Genomic DNA, 15,491 nt, shown 5'->3' with positions numbered 1-15,491 from the left:
CGAGCCTGCAACCTGGGCATGTGCCCTTGAACAGAATCGAACCCAGGACCCTTCTGTCTGCTGGCTGACACTCTATCCACTGAGTCAAACCAGATAGGGCAATCTGTATTTCTTTAATTAAGGCTGCCTGAGTCCTAAAGGACAATTCCAGGATCAGGGCATGAGAAAGGGCATTTGAGCAGAAGTTATGGCAAAACAAAGTCACCAAAGGACAGTTTACATGGCATGTTTGTAGTTGGAAGTAGACCAGTGTGGTTTATTTTGGTGGTTTGGAAACTACCCTAGAACTTTTATGCATGTTTAAGCTAATTTTTTTATCTGTTCTTTATTTTTCAATTGGGGCAGCAAGTTGCAGTGTATAGGTAGAAAGTTTCTTTCTAATCCTGGCTCACGTCCCCCACTGACATTGAGTTTAAAAAAACTAGCGAGAGCATGAGTTCCTGTAGGTCTCCATTATCACAGGGCTCTGGCAGGATAATGAGTGGATGTTCAAAAACAGCACCTCTGAATTACTTGCATTCCTGGACTTCGATGCAGTGTCCTTTCTGTTATTTAATCTCTTCTCTTTTCTGTTTTAATCAAAACTTTCAACTGAAAAAAATAGTTTTGCTTAGAATGATGAAAAGAAATTTGATCCTAGAGCTATATTTCTATGAAGTTTTGATTTAGGAAAGCCCAGCCCAGCCCTGCCTGTCTCTTTCCCAGCTCTGGACCCATTCTCCATTCCAGCGGAGATGTTTATGTTATGTATAAAGTGGCTCCTGCCTGCCTGGGACTGGTGATTAAGAGCTCAGAATAATCAAGTCTGCACAGTTGAAACTTGGCTGTTGGCTATAGTTATTATGCAACTCTTAACATTTCCCTTTTGTTTCTGTCAATAATATAAAATTCTCAGTTTTTCTTTCAGAAGGAGCTCTTGAAATACACTAAAATTTGTTCCAGTAGTATTTTTTAATGATCAAGTTAAGTCTATGCATTTTGAAAGGACAAGAAAATTTAGTGGCTGTACAATAGTATTGTTCAAACTGTCTACGTGAACAGCTGCACGGAGCTGAAAATACAAAGGCCACTCTGTGGGCCTTAGATTCTTGTCTTTAAGCAGATTGCTCACCATGCCTTGATTAAAATAGCAAATATCACAAGAAGTACAGCAAAAGTGATGATAAGAGGCAGCATATTCCAACGGTAGGGTAATTCTGAACAATTAGGAGATGTGTAATGAGATGTCTTAGACAAATGGTAAACATTTTTCTGCCCACTCTCCCTAATATCTGAATTTCTAATATTAGAAGAGACTCACACCTCACCTTAATTCAAATTGTGGCCCTGTACTAAAGTGCACCTCTCCAGAGCAAGCAGGAATAGCTAGCGTTTCATCAGCCACAGTGCCCCTGAATTATTAAAGTATGGGGCCAGGACTCTTTGATGGTCATCTAGCCGTAGTGTGATTGAGGGAGTGAATGTGTCTGACACTTCCTGAGAGCCCATTTCTTAAGAGAGGAACAGGACACCATGAAGGCCTTTAACTCAAGGAATGAAGGTGGGGATGGGGTACCGCCATAGGAAGAGAAAAGATGTGAAGAGGAGGCCAGGGCAGCTAAGGTCACACGACTATGTTACTCTTCTGCCCACAGTTGTCCCCAGCAGACAGTCACAAATTGGGGGACCTATAGACCAGACTAAACAGTTAGAGAAAGCTATACAGAAGAGGGGTATTGCATACTCATAGATTCCAAGCACTTCAGCACAGAGTAGCACCCCAGAAACACTTGATGATTCATTAAGTGCACGAGATGTGCACTTTGCAGTTTAGCCCAGGAAAAATAAAAAGCTCACAAACTCCATTCCATGATTGCTAATTCAGGAAAAAATGAGTGTGGATATGTGTTTGCCTTTGTGATTGCTTCTCCTAGAACCATTTATTGGTGCAAAGGAGAAAGTAAATTAGTCTGTATGGAGGCGAGGCAGTTAAGGAAGCATTTTAGAAGAGGTCATATCTAAATAAGTTTTTAAGGAATGAATAGAATTTGCCAGGCAGACAAGGAGTGGTAGAGGGTTGGCCGAGGGAATGATATATGGAAAGGCACTGAGTAGCAAACATTCAGAATTTGGGAAGCCGATTTGTGTGGCTAAATCATGCAATATTCGTTTCCTATATCTGCTGTAACAAATCACCAAAAATTTAGCAGCTTAAAACAACACAGATTTATTATCTTGTAGTTCTGGAGGTCAGAAATCTGAAATGGGTCTCCTTGGGTGCAAGGCAAAGTGTTGGCATGCTGCATTCTTTCTGAGACTCCAGGGGAGAATCTGTTTCCTTACCTTTTCCAGCTTCTAGAGTTCACCTGCACTCCTTGGCTTATGGCCCTGTCTTCCATTTTCAGAGCCAGCAATGTAGCATCTTCATATTTCTCCCTGACTCTGACCTTCTTACTCCTCCTTCCACATTTAAAGGGCCCTTGTGACTATATTGGGCCCTCCCCCAATAATCCTATATAATAAAAGCCTAATATGCTAAGTGTCCGGTCATCCGGTCATCTGTTCAACCAATCAAAGCGTAATATGCTAATGATATGCTAAGGCCGCTCAACCGCTCGCTATGACATGCACTGACCGCCAGGGGGCAGATGCTCCAACTGGTAGGTTAGCTTGCTGCTGGGGTCCAGCCAATCAGGACTGAGCGAGACAGGCCAGAAACGTCCTGGAGCCCTCCCACGGTCCCTCCCCAGCTGGCCAACCTCCCTCGTCCCTCCCCAGCCCCAATCATGCCCTCTCACAATCTGGGACCCCTCGGGGGATGTCAGAAAGCTGGTTTCGGGCCGATCCCACAGGCCAGGCCGAGAGACTCCACTGGTGCATGAATTCATGAACCGGGCCTCTAGTTCAAGATAATCTCCTTGTAGTAAGGTCAACTGACTAGCAATCTTAATTTTATCGACCACCCTAATTCTACCCCATGTCATGTAATGGAACATGCTCATAGGTCCCAGGACAAGGATATCTTTGAGGGACCATTATTCTGCCTACCACACATGCAGTGCAGTACAAGGTGTTAAAGGTGATGATGAAGAGAGAAGTTGTCATGAACCTGTCAACCCCAGGTGGAAAATACCATCCATCCATCCATCCATCCATCCATATCAGGCCTCATTATCAGGGGCCTATAACCTGGTATTTGTGGGGGGGGTTTTGATGGAGGAGTCAATATGCTGGAGTTTTTCCATAGGTATGTTTCAGTTAACAAAAGTATGTTTGCTGCATAACAAATCACCCAAAACTTGGTGGCTTAAAACTACAATCTATTCTCATGATTTTGTGAGATTAGATGATAGCCTCAGGACAGCATTCCAACAGCAAGAAGGTGGAGGTGCAGGGATTCTGGACCCCTCACAACATCACTACCACATTCTTTTGGGTTTGGCCAAGGAGTCACAAGGTGAACTCATATTCAAGAGGACAGGAGATAGGTTCCATGTCCCGATGAGAGTTGCTGCAGTGGCCATACTTCATCTAGCACAAGTTGTGAAGGTAGGAATTTTTGCTCAGAGAGTAGGATTTTGAAATTTGAGATTTCAGAGGCAAAATGTTTCTGGATGACAATATCAGGCACATGACCAAAAGTATGAATGGCTCATTAGAGTGTGGCAGATATCACTGGTGTTGAAGAGGTAAAGAAACTGTGAGGCTAGAGTGTGGGGTGCATCATCTTGTGGACACAACAAGGGTTGATGGTCATGGTGAATGTGGAGGAGGGACCTGAGGTTCAGGAGATGACAGTAATAATTCCATGGGCAGATGTGGGATAATCAAGCCAGATGGGGCTAATTAATAGCCAGAAGATCATAACCACTGTGTTCTAAGTCAGCCTATGGATGGTGGGCACTGCACCCAGAGCAGTAGCCACCATGTACCACCTATTTGTCATCTTCCACATTGTCTTATTCACCTGCCAGTCTTCTAATAAACATACCACTTCTGATTTCCAGAGTGTGCAGGTAGATCCTTCAGTTATTTTAACTTCAGCATCTGTGCCCTGAAGATTCAGAGAAAGTATGATATGAACTTCAAGTCAGTTTTGAGTAAGAAGACTACAAAGCTGCCATAGTATCAGGTTACCAATGTCAGTTCTTCTAAGTTTTCTTTCTCTTTTATACTTTCCTTATCTCTTCAGATATGTATCTAAAGGCAAAAGGGTATCTGCACAGATCTGCATGATATATGGTGCTGAAATTTATTAACAGTGCTAAATGAATACTATTTACTATTCTCATGCCAGGTAAATAAAGATCAGAAACCAGATAGTCATTATCCAGATGGTCCCAAGAGCTCATTCAACCATAAGAGTGCCAGATAGGAATAAATTAGAGCCCCTAACACGTAAAGGAAAATAAAATTGCATATTTTTATAATTACCACCATAAATTAATGCTCATTTGTTTATATGTAACAGATGAACAACCAGTTTACAACAATACATGTGTAGCATGAGTTTACATCCTTGGCTGTGACTTCATGCCCTTAAAATGCTTTTTAGATTACGACAAAATAAATTTCTACCCAAAAGAAAAGATCTTCAGTATTTGAAAATCCAGAAAACGGTTCCTGAAAATTAAATTCCATGTCTAAAGTGAGTGACCTAGGCTATGAATATTTAATTCCTGCCTTTTATTTCCCTTATATGCTGTCCCCTTTGCACAAGGTTCAGCACCTTTGGCAGTCACTTCGGTTTCTAGCAGATTGCTAGAGATTAGAGGACTCACCGATGTTATTCTCACCTTTGACACAGAAATTCTTTTAAGGACTGCGCATGAGATGTGTCTATAAATAAGTAATGATATTTTTGTAATCATAGCCTTAATATAAAGCTGGGAAAGCTTTGGCCCCCTCAAAGTAGTGTCCTGAAAAAACTACACAGCTATTCCACCAAAACTGCCATGTTTCAAATTACTGGGGGGAGAGGAGATCACTCTTTGGGGGCTGCTATCAGAGCTACTTTGCAAGCCAACAAGAAAACCAATTCTATTTTTTTTCATATCTCAATTTTGACTAAATTCAAGCATTCCTCAAATTTTAGGGATTGGCTCTCTATGACTTTTAATTATCTAAAACAGTGGTCGCCAACCGGTGGTCTGTGGACCACTGGTGATCTGTGAGGTCCAAAAGGTTGGTGACCACTGATCTAAAACATAAAATAAAATTCACTCTCAAAAAAGTGAGGTTTTCCTTCCATCTCTTAGGACATTCCAAATAATATAACTCAGTTTCCAGAGTGTGAGGCTCCAAATGGAACCTGTTTTTCTGGCATAGGCTATCCCATGCTAATATCCCCCAAAACTTATAAAGACTATTAAGAAGTGTTACCATTCTCATTCCAGAATCTAGAAATTCCTCCAAAAAATATTTTTAAGCTACCTTTCTAACTCTATTATCTTTTAGGTAACTATATCCTTCTCCCTACCCAGAACCTTTTCTGCCTTCTCTGTATACGGTCACCTATGCTCTCCATGTTGTATTTCCATTCTGTGTTTTTCAGTAACTTACCCTTTAATTGCTCTTCTAGAATATATCCATCCCTTTTTTTAAAAAAAATACATTTTATTGATTTTTTACAGAGAGGAAGAGAGAGGGAGAGAGAGTCAGAAACATCGATTAGAGAGAAACATCGATCAGCTGCCTCCTGCACACCTCCCACTGGGGATGTGCCTGCAACCCAGGTACATGCCCTTGACTGGAATCGAACCCGGGACCCTTCAATCCACAGGCTCTATCCACTGAGCCAAACCGGTCAGGGCAATATATCCATCCCTTTTATAGATCTTTGTGCAAAATCAAGTGTATGATTTTGCATCTAATTCTGGTCTTCCACCTGACTCAATTTTGCTGTCATGTAAAGGCATTCATCTTCAGTATCATGATTATAATTTTTGAAGGCATCCATGTGTCGGGGACTGAAAACAACAGTTCACCTAATCCTCACAACAACCTCAGGGGATTCCCACCTCACAAAGAGGAAATAATTTGCCAAGTCAATGACTGCAAAATGGGGACAAGGTTTCAAACTCACATCCATCTAAGGCACGGACTTCCATCTAAGGCACGGACTTCTCAGCCTCGGCACTATGACATTTGGGGCAGCACTGTACTGTGCATTCCACTATGTTCAGCAGTATTTCTGGCCTATGCCCACTAGAAGCCAGTAGCACTCCCCCAACCCCATGTGACAACCAAAAATATCTCCAGACATTGCTAAATGTTTTCTACTTAAGACCCACTGATCTAATGCCAAAGTCATGCTTTTGCCATCTTATACTATTAAGTATGGAACAAGTAAAACCATAGAATGTTAAGGCTAGATTTTAAAGTGATAAATAGTAGGATTACCACACCTGGCTGATCCTCAGAATTGGATCTCTTTTCCCACCCGAGACCTTCAGAACAGCATTTGCCAGGTGAGGGGCAGGTATCTATCTATTTTAAGCCCTTCCATTGTGTAGGAGCCACAAATCAGATCCTGACCTCATCACAAATCTGTTCCTTGAGTCACTCCATTCCCATCAAATAATTCTTCAGCCTCTGGTCTGTCACCTCTTGTAATGGTGTTACAGGAGACAAGTTCATGTCCAGATGGTCCGAACTGAAAAAGCATTCTTCTTCATGTTCTTTCTTCTATCTCTCCCTCTATTCTCTTACTCTCATACTAGGCAAATGGTCACTTTTCTCAAATCAGTTGACTTAAACACTTATAGAGTCCTTATTACGTATCAGGTCCTACAATTTCTTTACCATTATGGCCATTAAAACCATTATCGGCTCTTTAAAAATGATCATATAACCAGTGTTCTCAGTTTAACAATAGATTTCCTCAAAAGGGCAGTTCTATTTCATTAAAATCTTAAAGTCTTAAAATGGTTGGCTGTCCATCTGGTCTCTCCCAGGAAGCAGTCTGCTCTGCCTTTTGTGGAGGCTCTGATACGGAAAGCAGAGCTAGCAGCTGCTCTTCCTCTTCCTCTTGAAAGATCGTCAGTATTTGAAAATCCAGAAAACCAGGTCAGCAACTCTCTTTAAACCTGTTTTGATGGTTTCAGGAAAACTCCAAAGTAGTTCCTCATCCTGGTAAAATTATTCTTTACCAAATGTTCCAGATTTCTTGATGAAAACACAGAAAGGAGAATAAAGTATATATTGCTTAATGGTGCCCCTCTTGGGTATATATTTTTATGAACTTGATTAATAAAAATAAATAAATGGATAAATATAAAAAGTTAATTCTGTTAATGTGTCAAGTAATAAAATTACAATTCACTCTTCAGTAATGTTGGGTAGTGCTGTCTGCTTGCACTTTGGAGTCTCCTCTAAGTCACCACGATAGTTGAGAACCTATAGAAAACTGCTTTCCAGCAGGAGATACTGGATCATTGGAAGACTGTGATGGTATGGGCACTAGCACTGCCACGGCAGCCTCTGCCCTCATGTCTCAGGCTAACCTGCAGGTGATGAGTCTCTTTAGCGGTCAACATGAGTAGCTGGTGAGCTATAAATGTGCCCCAGCAGCTGACCAGTCTGGATGGATCTCCAGTAGGCGGGCTGTGTTTAGAGAAAACCAAGGAGAAAATAACATGTTAACCGGAATAAACCGTTTGGGGTCAAAATAACAATCCGGTGTTTTTGTACTTGTGTGAGATATAAAAAGAAAACTTGGGTTTCACTTGGGCTTAGTATAAACTTCCAAACTTCTTGCTTATGCTTGGTTACCTCCAAAGCAGTTCCTGGACAGAGAGAAAACTGCCTGAACCCCTCAGGTCTTTGGTTGCCCTGGAAAGCCCTGGTGTCTTTAATGTGGTATCTACTCTCTTCTTACAGGGTTTTATAAATGGACACTGACATGGACTACGAAAGGCCCAACGTTGAAACCATCAAGTGTGTGGTCGTGGGAGACAACGCCGTGGGGAAGACGCGCTTGATCTGTGCCAGAGCATGTAATACAACGCTAACGCAGTATCAGCTGCTGGCCACCCATGTACCAACCGTGTGGGCAATTGACCAGTACCGGGTCTGCCAGGAGGTAAGATGTACAGAGTTTCTTTAGAATCCTCAGGGCACATCACTGCTACTGCCTGTCTGATTTTAAAGGGAGGGAAGGGGCAATTTATACATTCGAAATAAAACTAGCATTTGTAGTACCATAAGAGAAAACAAAAGCAAAACGCAAATTTGGGAGGATGGCTATGGGATCCTGAATGAGGTGGGTTTGAGTCATGTGATTCCGGGAGGAGAACTGAGCTGAGGTTAAGTCCTGTTAGGGCGAGTGAGAAAACTAAATGCAAGCAAGTCGGGTGGGCATTGAGGGGTGCTGACCCAGACATCCTTCCCTGGGGAACCTTTGGGTGCCACTGAGCATGGATGCTCTCTCTCTCCTCTGCAGGTTTTGGAACGTTCCCGGGATGTTGTTGATGAAGTGAGTGTTTCTCTCAGGCTTTGGGATACTTTTGGCGATCATCACAAAGACCGGCGCTTTGCATATGGCAGGTAAACCAGGACTGTGCAGCGCCGTTGAGCTTGAATACAATTTCCTTTCCAAAACCCACAGCTGCTTCATAACTCTACAAAAAAACCACATCATATGGCCTTGAAATGTGTTGGGTTCTGCACTGTGTCTAAGAAAAGACCAAAAAAAATAACGAAAACAAAACAAAAAAAAACCCACAACCCAAAATGACGTTGTTTCCTGTTGTCAAGAAAAGCAGTGTGCCTGGCCACTCTGTTCCTCCCAGGAAGTACTTGACTAAAAACAACCAGAGTGCTAGTTAAACGGGGATGTTTGCAAGACGAGGATTCTTTGTGCCCTCAGCCTTGGGCTGCTTTGATTGCTGTTTTCCTGGATAATGCTTTATTTGCCTTCTGTTAAAATGTTTTAAGTTTTCTTAGCACATGACCACCTCAGTTCTAAAGGTCTCTTTGGTCTTTTCATGACCATATTTGCAGAGTCGGATGTTATTTGCTTTGGGCTTTGTTATCTGAAAAGTCTATTACTTTTATGTGAAGGTCATTTTTAAAAAGAAAGAAAAATATCTCTGAAGTCCTTCACAAGACACATTTCCAAAATGAACTGAAGCATTAATATATATCTTTCAGTAAAAAAGAAAAAGAAAAAAGAAAGCGAAGAAGGGAACGTTCAATAAAGGAAAGCTTAATCTGGAAGGACATGAGAAGGAATATGCCTTAAAATATTTAGCAACTGCTTGTCACCAAAACTGCAACAGAGTCTTCATGACCCTAACTTTAAGCCTATCGTAGAGAATGTGTCATACCTATCAAAATCCAGATAAGGAGATCTTCTTACCCTTTAATTATAAATTAACACCTTTTATTTTAAGTTTAGAATTTAGGTTTGTGGATCAGCTATCCCTTGTCAAAATCAAACATGGTGTTACCTCACAGGGTTGAATTAGCTACTCCAAACACGGGAGTTGCTCTTTGGTATTGAGGTCAGCGTTTCTGAAAGTCCCCTCTATCCCTTCAAGCCAGTAGCTCTCTAACCTCTGAGCACACTTCTACTGGCATTTCTCCAAGTGGCTTCAAATACTGAGTAAGCCGCTGAGAAGCCGTTCACACACTGAGAGAATCTGCAATTTAGACAGGTCTGTTCAAGGGGATGCAGAAAGAGGCATATGAAAGTAAAGCTTTAACTTTAACAAAACTTTTGGTAACAAGGTCTTTGAACTTAATATTCAGCATCATGGATACTTGTCTTCTTCTTAATTTTTCTTTTGTTGTTTTTTTCTTTCCAGGATGTTCTTGATTTTTATCTTAGTTGCCATGTTAGTTTTTTCCCATGTTAGTTTGTTTCTTTTGTCCAATTATTACACACACACACATACACACACACACACAGTAATGAACCTGCTTATAAGTACTATGCAGTCACATTTGTAATATCTATGGTTTCAGGGAAGCACAATAAAATGATGACTTGAAGCAAAGTAAGAATAGATATGGTAAATTTCAAAGGACTGTTTGTATATACCCCACTTCTAAAAAAGTGTTGTGAGAATGATGGGCCTAATATGAGCCTGCTGAGACTTTGGGTTTTGCTTCTGTAGGCTGGTTCAATACCTCAGTGGTTTGCTGCCACTTGAAATTTTTATGCTTTTAAAAACATGAATTTTAACTTGGGTCCACAGTGTAAAAGTTGCATGTGGTCCTATAAGGGCTGCTTCATTATTGTGTGAGGTTCCTGCTTAGGATTGATGGAATGGCACAATAGCCTTCATTGACCTAATATTGACAGGCATCTATCTACATTGGGTCTCCCCCGGCTCCCTGAGGTGTCTGGGGTCATTTTACCATTTGTCATGCCTGTGCTTACTCACCAACAAAAACAAGCTGCTCTTTCATATGACTCTGGCAGATCAAAGTGCATTGTTCTGCTCCCTTGTCTGTCTGTCGGGTTTGGTTCTATCAGCTGTAACCAGGTCCCCCTTGGATGGAAACAGGACATGCTTTCCAAGCCAAGTCCAATTCTCCGAACAACACACGGGGTTTCAGGAAACAGTCCTGTGTTTCTGGCCCAGCTCTCCATGGGCCTCACTTTATGCACATGTTTGTACCTTGTACTTCCTCTGTCTTTTCCAATTCTCCACAGCCTCCCGGCATCCTGCACAGGCCCCACTATGGGTAAAAAACAAACGCAAGTGCTGTCCTATCTTGGACTCCAGCATCTTTCTGTAAATGATAAAAATGTAATACCCTATGGATGCAGCACCAAAATATTACATTTTATGGAAAATTCTGATAGTAATAGGAGTTTTTTATTTATTATTTTTTAACATATTTTTATTGATTTCATGGATGAAGGGAGAGGAAGAGAGATATAGAAACATCAATGATGACAGAGAATCATTGACCGGCTGCCTCCAGCATGATCAGGGATCGAACCCGCAACCCAGGCATGTACCCTGACTGGGAATTGAACCTTGAGCTCAACGCTCAACCACTGAGCCACTGCAGCTGGGCAGGAGTTTCTTTTATTCAGTCTAAGGCTCTGACCACTGCATTTAATGGCTATGTGAAAGCTGTTGAATTTCTTTATGACTTTTATTTTTAGCTTTATATCATTCGTGAAGGAGAAAAATCCTAATTACAGTTCCTGACAATCAGTTTGGTTTGCAAATCTATTTTTTGACTGATGTTTTTACTATGCTTGGTGTGAATTGCAAGTCAGTGAGATGTGATATATTCCTTATACTTGGAAATGTATTTGAAACCTTTTTGAAGTAATTCATTTGATTCTTGTGGTGACAGTGAGAGAAACCAGATTCCTACCAAGAGAAACCAGATTCCTACCAAGATTCCTACTTGCACCAAACTAGTTAATAATTTGCCCCCTCAAACATTCTTTGGCATGGACAAGCAGAGTGGATCCTGGGGACACGGGGTGGGGGCGGGGCCTGGTGTCAGTCTGCTAACTTTAATCTGTAGTTTTACTAGCATAGTATAACTATAACCAGAATGGCATTGCTCTTTTTTTATGATAGTCAACTATTCAACCCATTTATTTTTAGCCAACTAGAATAATAGCAGAATAATAGCTCTAATTTATCCAAGGCCTATAATGCACCAGTCAAAATATTTGATGCTTTGCCAACATTAACTTTGTTCATCCTTTTAGGAACCCTAGGAGGCAGAGGTTATTTGCAGGCTGCATATAATTGAGTCGAGTTGTGTCCCTTCACTTGCCTATTAGTGATTTTCAGAGGTGGATGCAAACCCAGCTCTGCCTGACTCCTGGCTCCCACTCTGCCTACCTTACCAGGCTCCCTCAACCTCCTTTTAAACAGGATGCAACTGAAAAACCACTCCACCTTGATGAGCTAAGTGTCTGTTTGCTGTTTCATATTTGTGCAGACTTAGAACTAGAAGAGATCTCGAAAGGTCATCTAGTTGAATTATTTTCTTCAGAAAGGGAAGTCATCCACCCAAGAAAAAGTACTGAGAGGAGCCCTTGTGTTCACTGGAGATGAAAGGTAGCAGAGTAGCAGCATCACCGTCCTAACACTTAACACATTTGAAATCTGTCAAACCCTCTCTTGTCTGGAGTGAATGACTCCAACTCTCGTGTAGCCTGTCTTCCCACCACCTACTTTCTATCCACTTTTGGATGAACTTTTGAAGCTCTTTTCTGGATCTTTTTAAATGTCAAGAACAAGACTGTACATAGTAACCATGACTGTGATCAGCTGCTCTCTTTTTTGGCAAGAAAAGAGCCTCTTTTTAAAGGGATATCACTCAACTCAAAAGTTTATCCCTGGAACTATTATAAGAATGAAATGTTCACACTTAGGTACCTGGCACTGAAAATGTAGACAAATAGGATGGGGCCTGCCTTCAACAGGACAGGGCCCCTCTATTCCTCTCCGATAGTCATGCCACACATAAATAATTATAAATTGTATTGTTTCCTTTCCTTGGAAACTTCCAGCATTGATCTGTCTCAGGCCCTTCAAACACTGAATAAAGCCTATGATGCTGGAGGTGGTGGTGACAACAGCAGCTACGATTTAATTGGGGCTCCTCATGAGCCAGGCCTGTGATAGGTGCTGTATAAATCTCGTCCCACTTCATTCCTGTGGTGACCCTGCAAAGCAGGCTCTCTTCATAGTTGAGCAAGCAGGCACAGAAAGGGACCAAGGTCAGACAGCTAATAAACAGTAAAGCTGAACTTTTCCTGACAGTTTTATCTGCCTCCAAAGCCTGTATCCTCCTTTGCACCATGTTTTTTGGCTGATGGTGATGCTTGATCAGAAATTTTCTTTAAATTTATTCCTGGTGCAGTCTAATTCCTATGCTGTTTTGTTTTTTGTTTTTGTGGACACTGAAGACCAGCATTCACCATCTGTCACCAGCTCTAATATTCCATTGTTCTTCTTAAGTTTTTATACATAGCAAATAGCTAAATTCTTTATGTGCATCTAAAAGTAGCTAAAAATGAGTCCTTTTACTTCCAGTAAAAATGATACATGCAAGTGAACTTTCTGAGTGTGAGTAGGAATCTTAGGTACAGATGGCCCTTCATTTCTGCAGGTTCCGAATCCACAAATTCTAACAACGACGGATTGAAAATATTCAGAAAAACAATGTTAATGTTGTTGCTGGCATGTACTGTGTAGTTAAGCCTATGATGACTGTATCTGTACTGAATATGTACAGACATTTTTCCTTGTCATTATTCCCTAAACAATACAGTATAACAGCATTTACAAGCACTTACATTGTATTACATATTATAAATAATCTAGAGACTATTTAAAGTATATAGAAGGATATGCATAGGTTACATGCAAATACTACACCATATTACATAAGAGACTTGAAAATCCTCAGATCATGGTATCCACAGCAGGTCCTGGAACCAATCCCTGTGGGTACTGAGGCATGACTGTATTTTATAATGGCATGCTTTCTCCCCAAAATTTAACTTAAGCATGCAGAACTACTGTACTTGCCCTTATAAAGAACAGTTTCTAATCATATTTTCAGTCTAGTTGGAATCCATTTATTCTATAAATTATTCTTACACCCTGTTTTTTCCCAAATATTAGCACCTATGAAAAGTACAGTATATGCTTTAAATGGTAACATTAATTAGAGCCGTGGTTTCTGTGTGTCTTAGGTAACTGATGTTTCACATTGAAGGCACATGTAATCAGATACAGCATGAATACATCCCAATTTGAGTGCTCGGTTGAAGTTCTTTAAAAAATTCAGGATTATGGGTTTGTGCCTTTGTCTGGGATTGGCTGTACTTGTGGTTAATGGTGAGGGAAAAATCAGAAACAACTAATGCATCTAGATAGAGTATTTTGAAGTAGCTCTTATTGTTCATGGCACATTCTAAACGCTGAGCCAGAAGTAACATCCTAATGATGATTTCAGGATGGCAAAAACCCTGTTTGAGAGAAACATATTAAAGTGAGGTGGACCAGGGCCAAGACTAGGGTAAGGTAAGACATTCCACCTCAGGCATAAAATATAAATAATAATGCTTTTAAAAAGAAAAAGATAGGAGCACTATTACTCTTTTGTGTGTGTGTGTGTGTGTGTGTGTGTTTCTGCCTCAAGCTCAGTATTGGCACTGTTGCTGATCTTGACTTTATTTAAAATTTTGGTATTTCGTTCATCATGGATTTTTTTCCTTTAATTTTTTTAAAGATGTGTTTCATCTGGATTACTGAGATTTTTGGCACCTCTATACATTTTGCACTTGAGGCAAGTACTAAACTCTCTTCACCCAAGACCTGGTCCTAATGGTGGAGGGAAGAAAGTTAGCAATGCATGTTCTTTATGGGAAAGTAATTCAAACCACATGTGTAGTACAAAGGGATCTAGGAAAAGTCTTACAACTTATATCTTAAAGGTATTTAGTTCTGCCCTAGCTGGTTTGGCTCAGTGGAGAGCGTTGGCCTGCAGACTGAAGGTTCCCAGGTTCGATTCTGGTCAAGGGCACATGCCTGGGTTTTGGGCTCAATCCCCAGTAAGGGGCATGCAGGAGGCAGCCGATCAATGATTCTCTCTCATCATTGATGTTTCTTTCTCTCTCTCCCTTTTCCTTCCTCTCTAAAATCAGTAAAGATATATTTTTTTAAAAAGATATTTAGTTCTATGTACTGCTGTGGCTTAAAGGACTAAGACCTGCCCAGGTTATAGAAAACAGTAGAAAGACATAAACAGTTCGTTGGACCAAGGGATAAGAATAGTTGTTCCCTAAGAGGTTAAACTAAAACTGCTAGTTCTCATACTTGAGTATGCCTAAGCACCCTGGTTATTTTGGTTTCAGAGTCCTGGGGAGAGATGAATCAGCAAATTTTAGCGAGTGTCTGGATGATTATAAAGCAGATGGTTCTCGAGTTATGCTTTGGTAAACACTGCCGTGGAATTATGATGCTCTTTACTGAACCTCAGCCAACAGGGAGGAATCTCTGGAAGATTAAAAAGAGAACTTGAGAGTAAAGGAAACCAAAGAATATATGCTATGGGATTCCATTTGTATAAAATTCTAGAAAATTCAATTTATAATGATAGAAAGTATATTGTTGGTTGCCTGGGAAACAGGAGGGAGGGAGGAATAAATTACAAAGAGACACAAGTAAACTTTGGGGGTGATGAGTGGCTGTTATCTTGATTGGGATGATAGTGCCAAGGGGCAAATAGTGTATTTTGATTGTACCTCTAAGTTTTTTTTTAATAGAAATATTTTATGGGCAATAAAAGTAGTCTGTGATATATATGCAAGAAAATTTTCATGGTAAACAATATATGTTTTAATTATTTATAGAACTTAAAGTTCTCATTGAAAACATAAATCATTTGTGTGAATTTGGAATTGGGTGGGAATGGGACCAGATTTTTAATAGTAGAATGTGAGAAATGGGATAGTTCTAGAAGTCAAAGCTAATGATGGACACTATCAAATTGTCCCCAAATCATGCTGGTTC

The 15,491-nt window shown here is 40.6% G+C and overlaps 1 protein-coding gene across 6 annotated transcripts in view; it reads left to right on the top strand.

The window, feature by feature from the left end:
* Positions 1-15,491, top strand: part of RHOBTB1 (Rho related BTB domain containing 1) — a 64,679-nt gene that overhangs the window by 18,570 nt on the left and 30,618 nt on the right. For all 6 annotated transcript variants that reach the window (XM_006089703.3, XM_023754606.1, XM_006089705.3 and 3 more), the window contains 2 exons: positions 7,861-8,062; positions 8,423-8,526. In XM_006089703.3, coding sequence (XP_006089765.1) covers positions 7,871-8,062; positions 8,423-8,526 — 296 coding nt within the window. In that variant the 5' untranslated portion in view covers positions 7,861-7,870. The remainder of the gene's footprint in view (positions 1-7,860; positions 8,063-8,422; positions 8,527-15,491) is intronic.

Source organism: Myotis lucifugus, unplaced genomic scaffold, assembly GCF_000147115.1.
Source record: "Myotis lucifugus unplaced genomic scaffold, Myoluc2.0 scaffold_62, whole genome shotgun sequence".
Classification (NCBI taxonomy): Eukaryota; Metazoa; Chordata; class Mammalia; order Chiroptera; family Vespertilionidae; genus Myotis; species Myotis lucifugus.
This window is presented reverse-complemented; position numbering and strand designations above follow the sequence as displayed.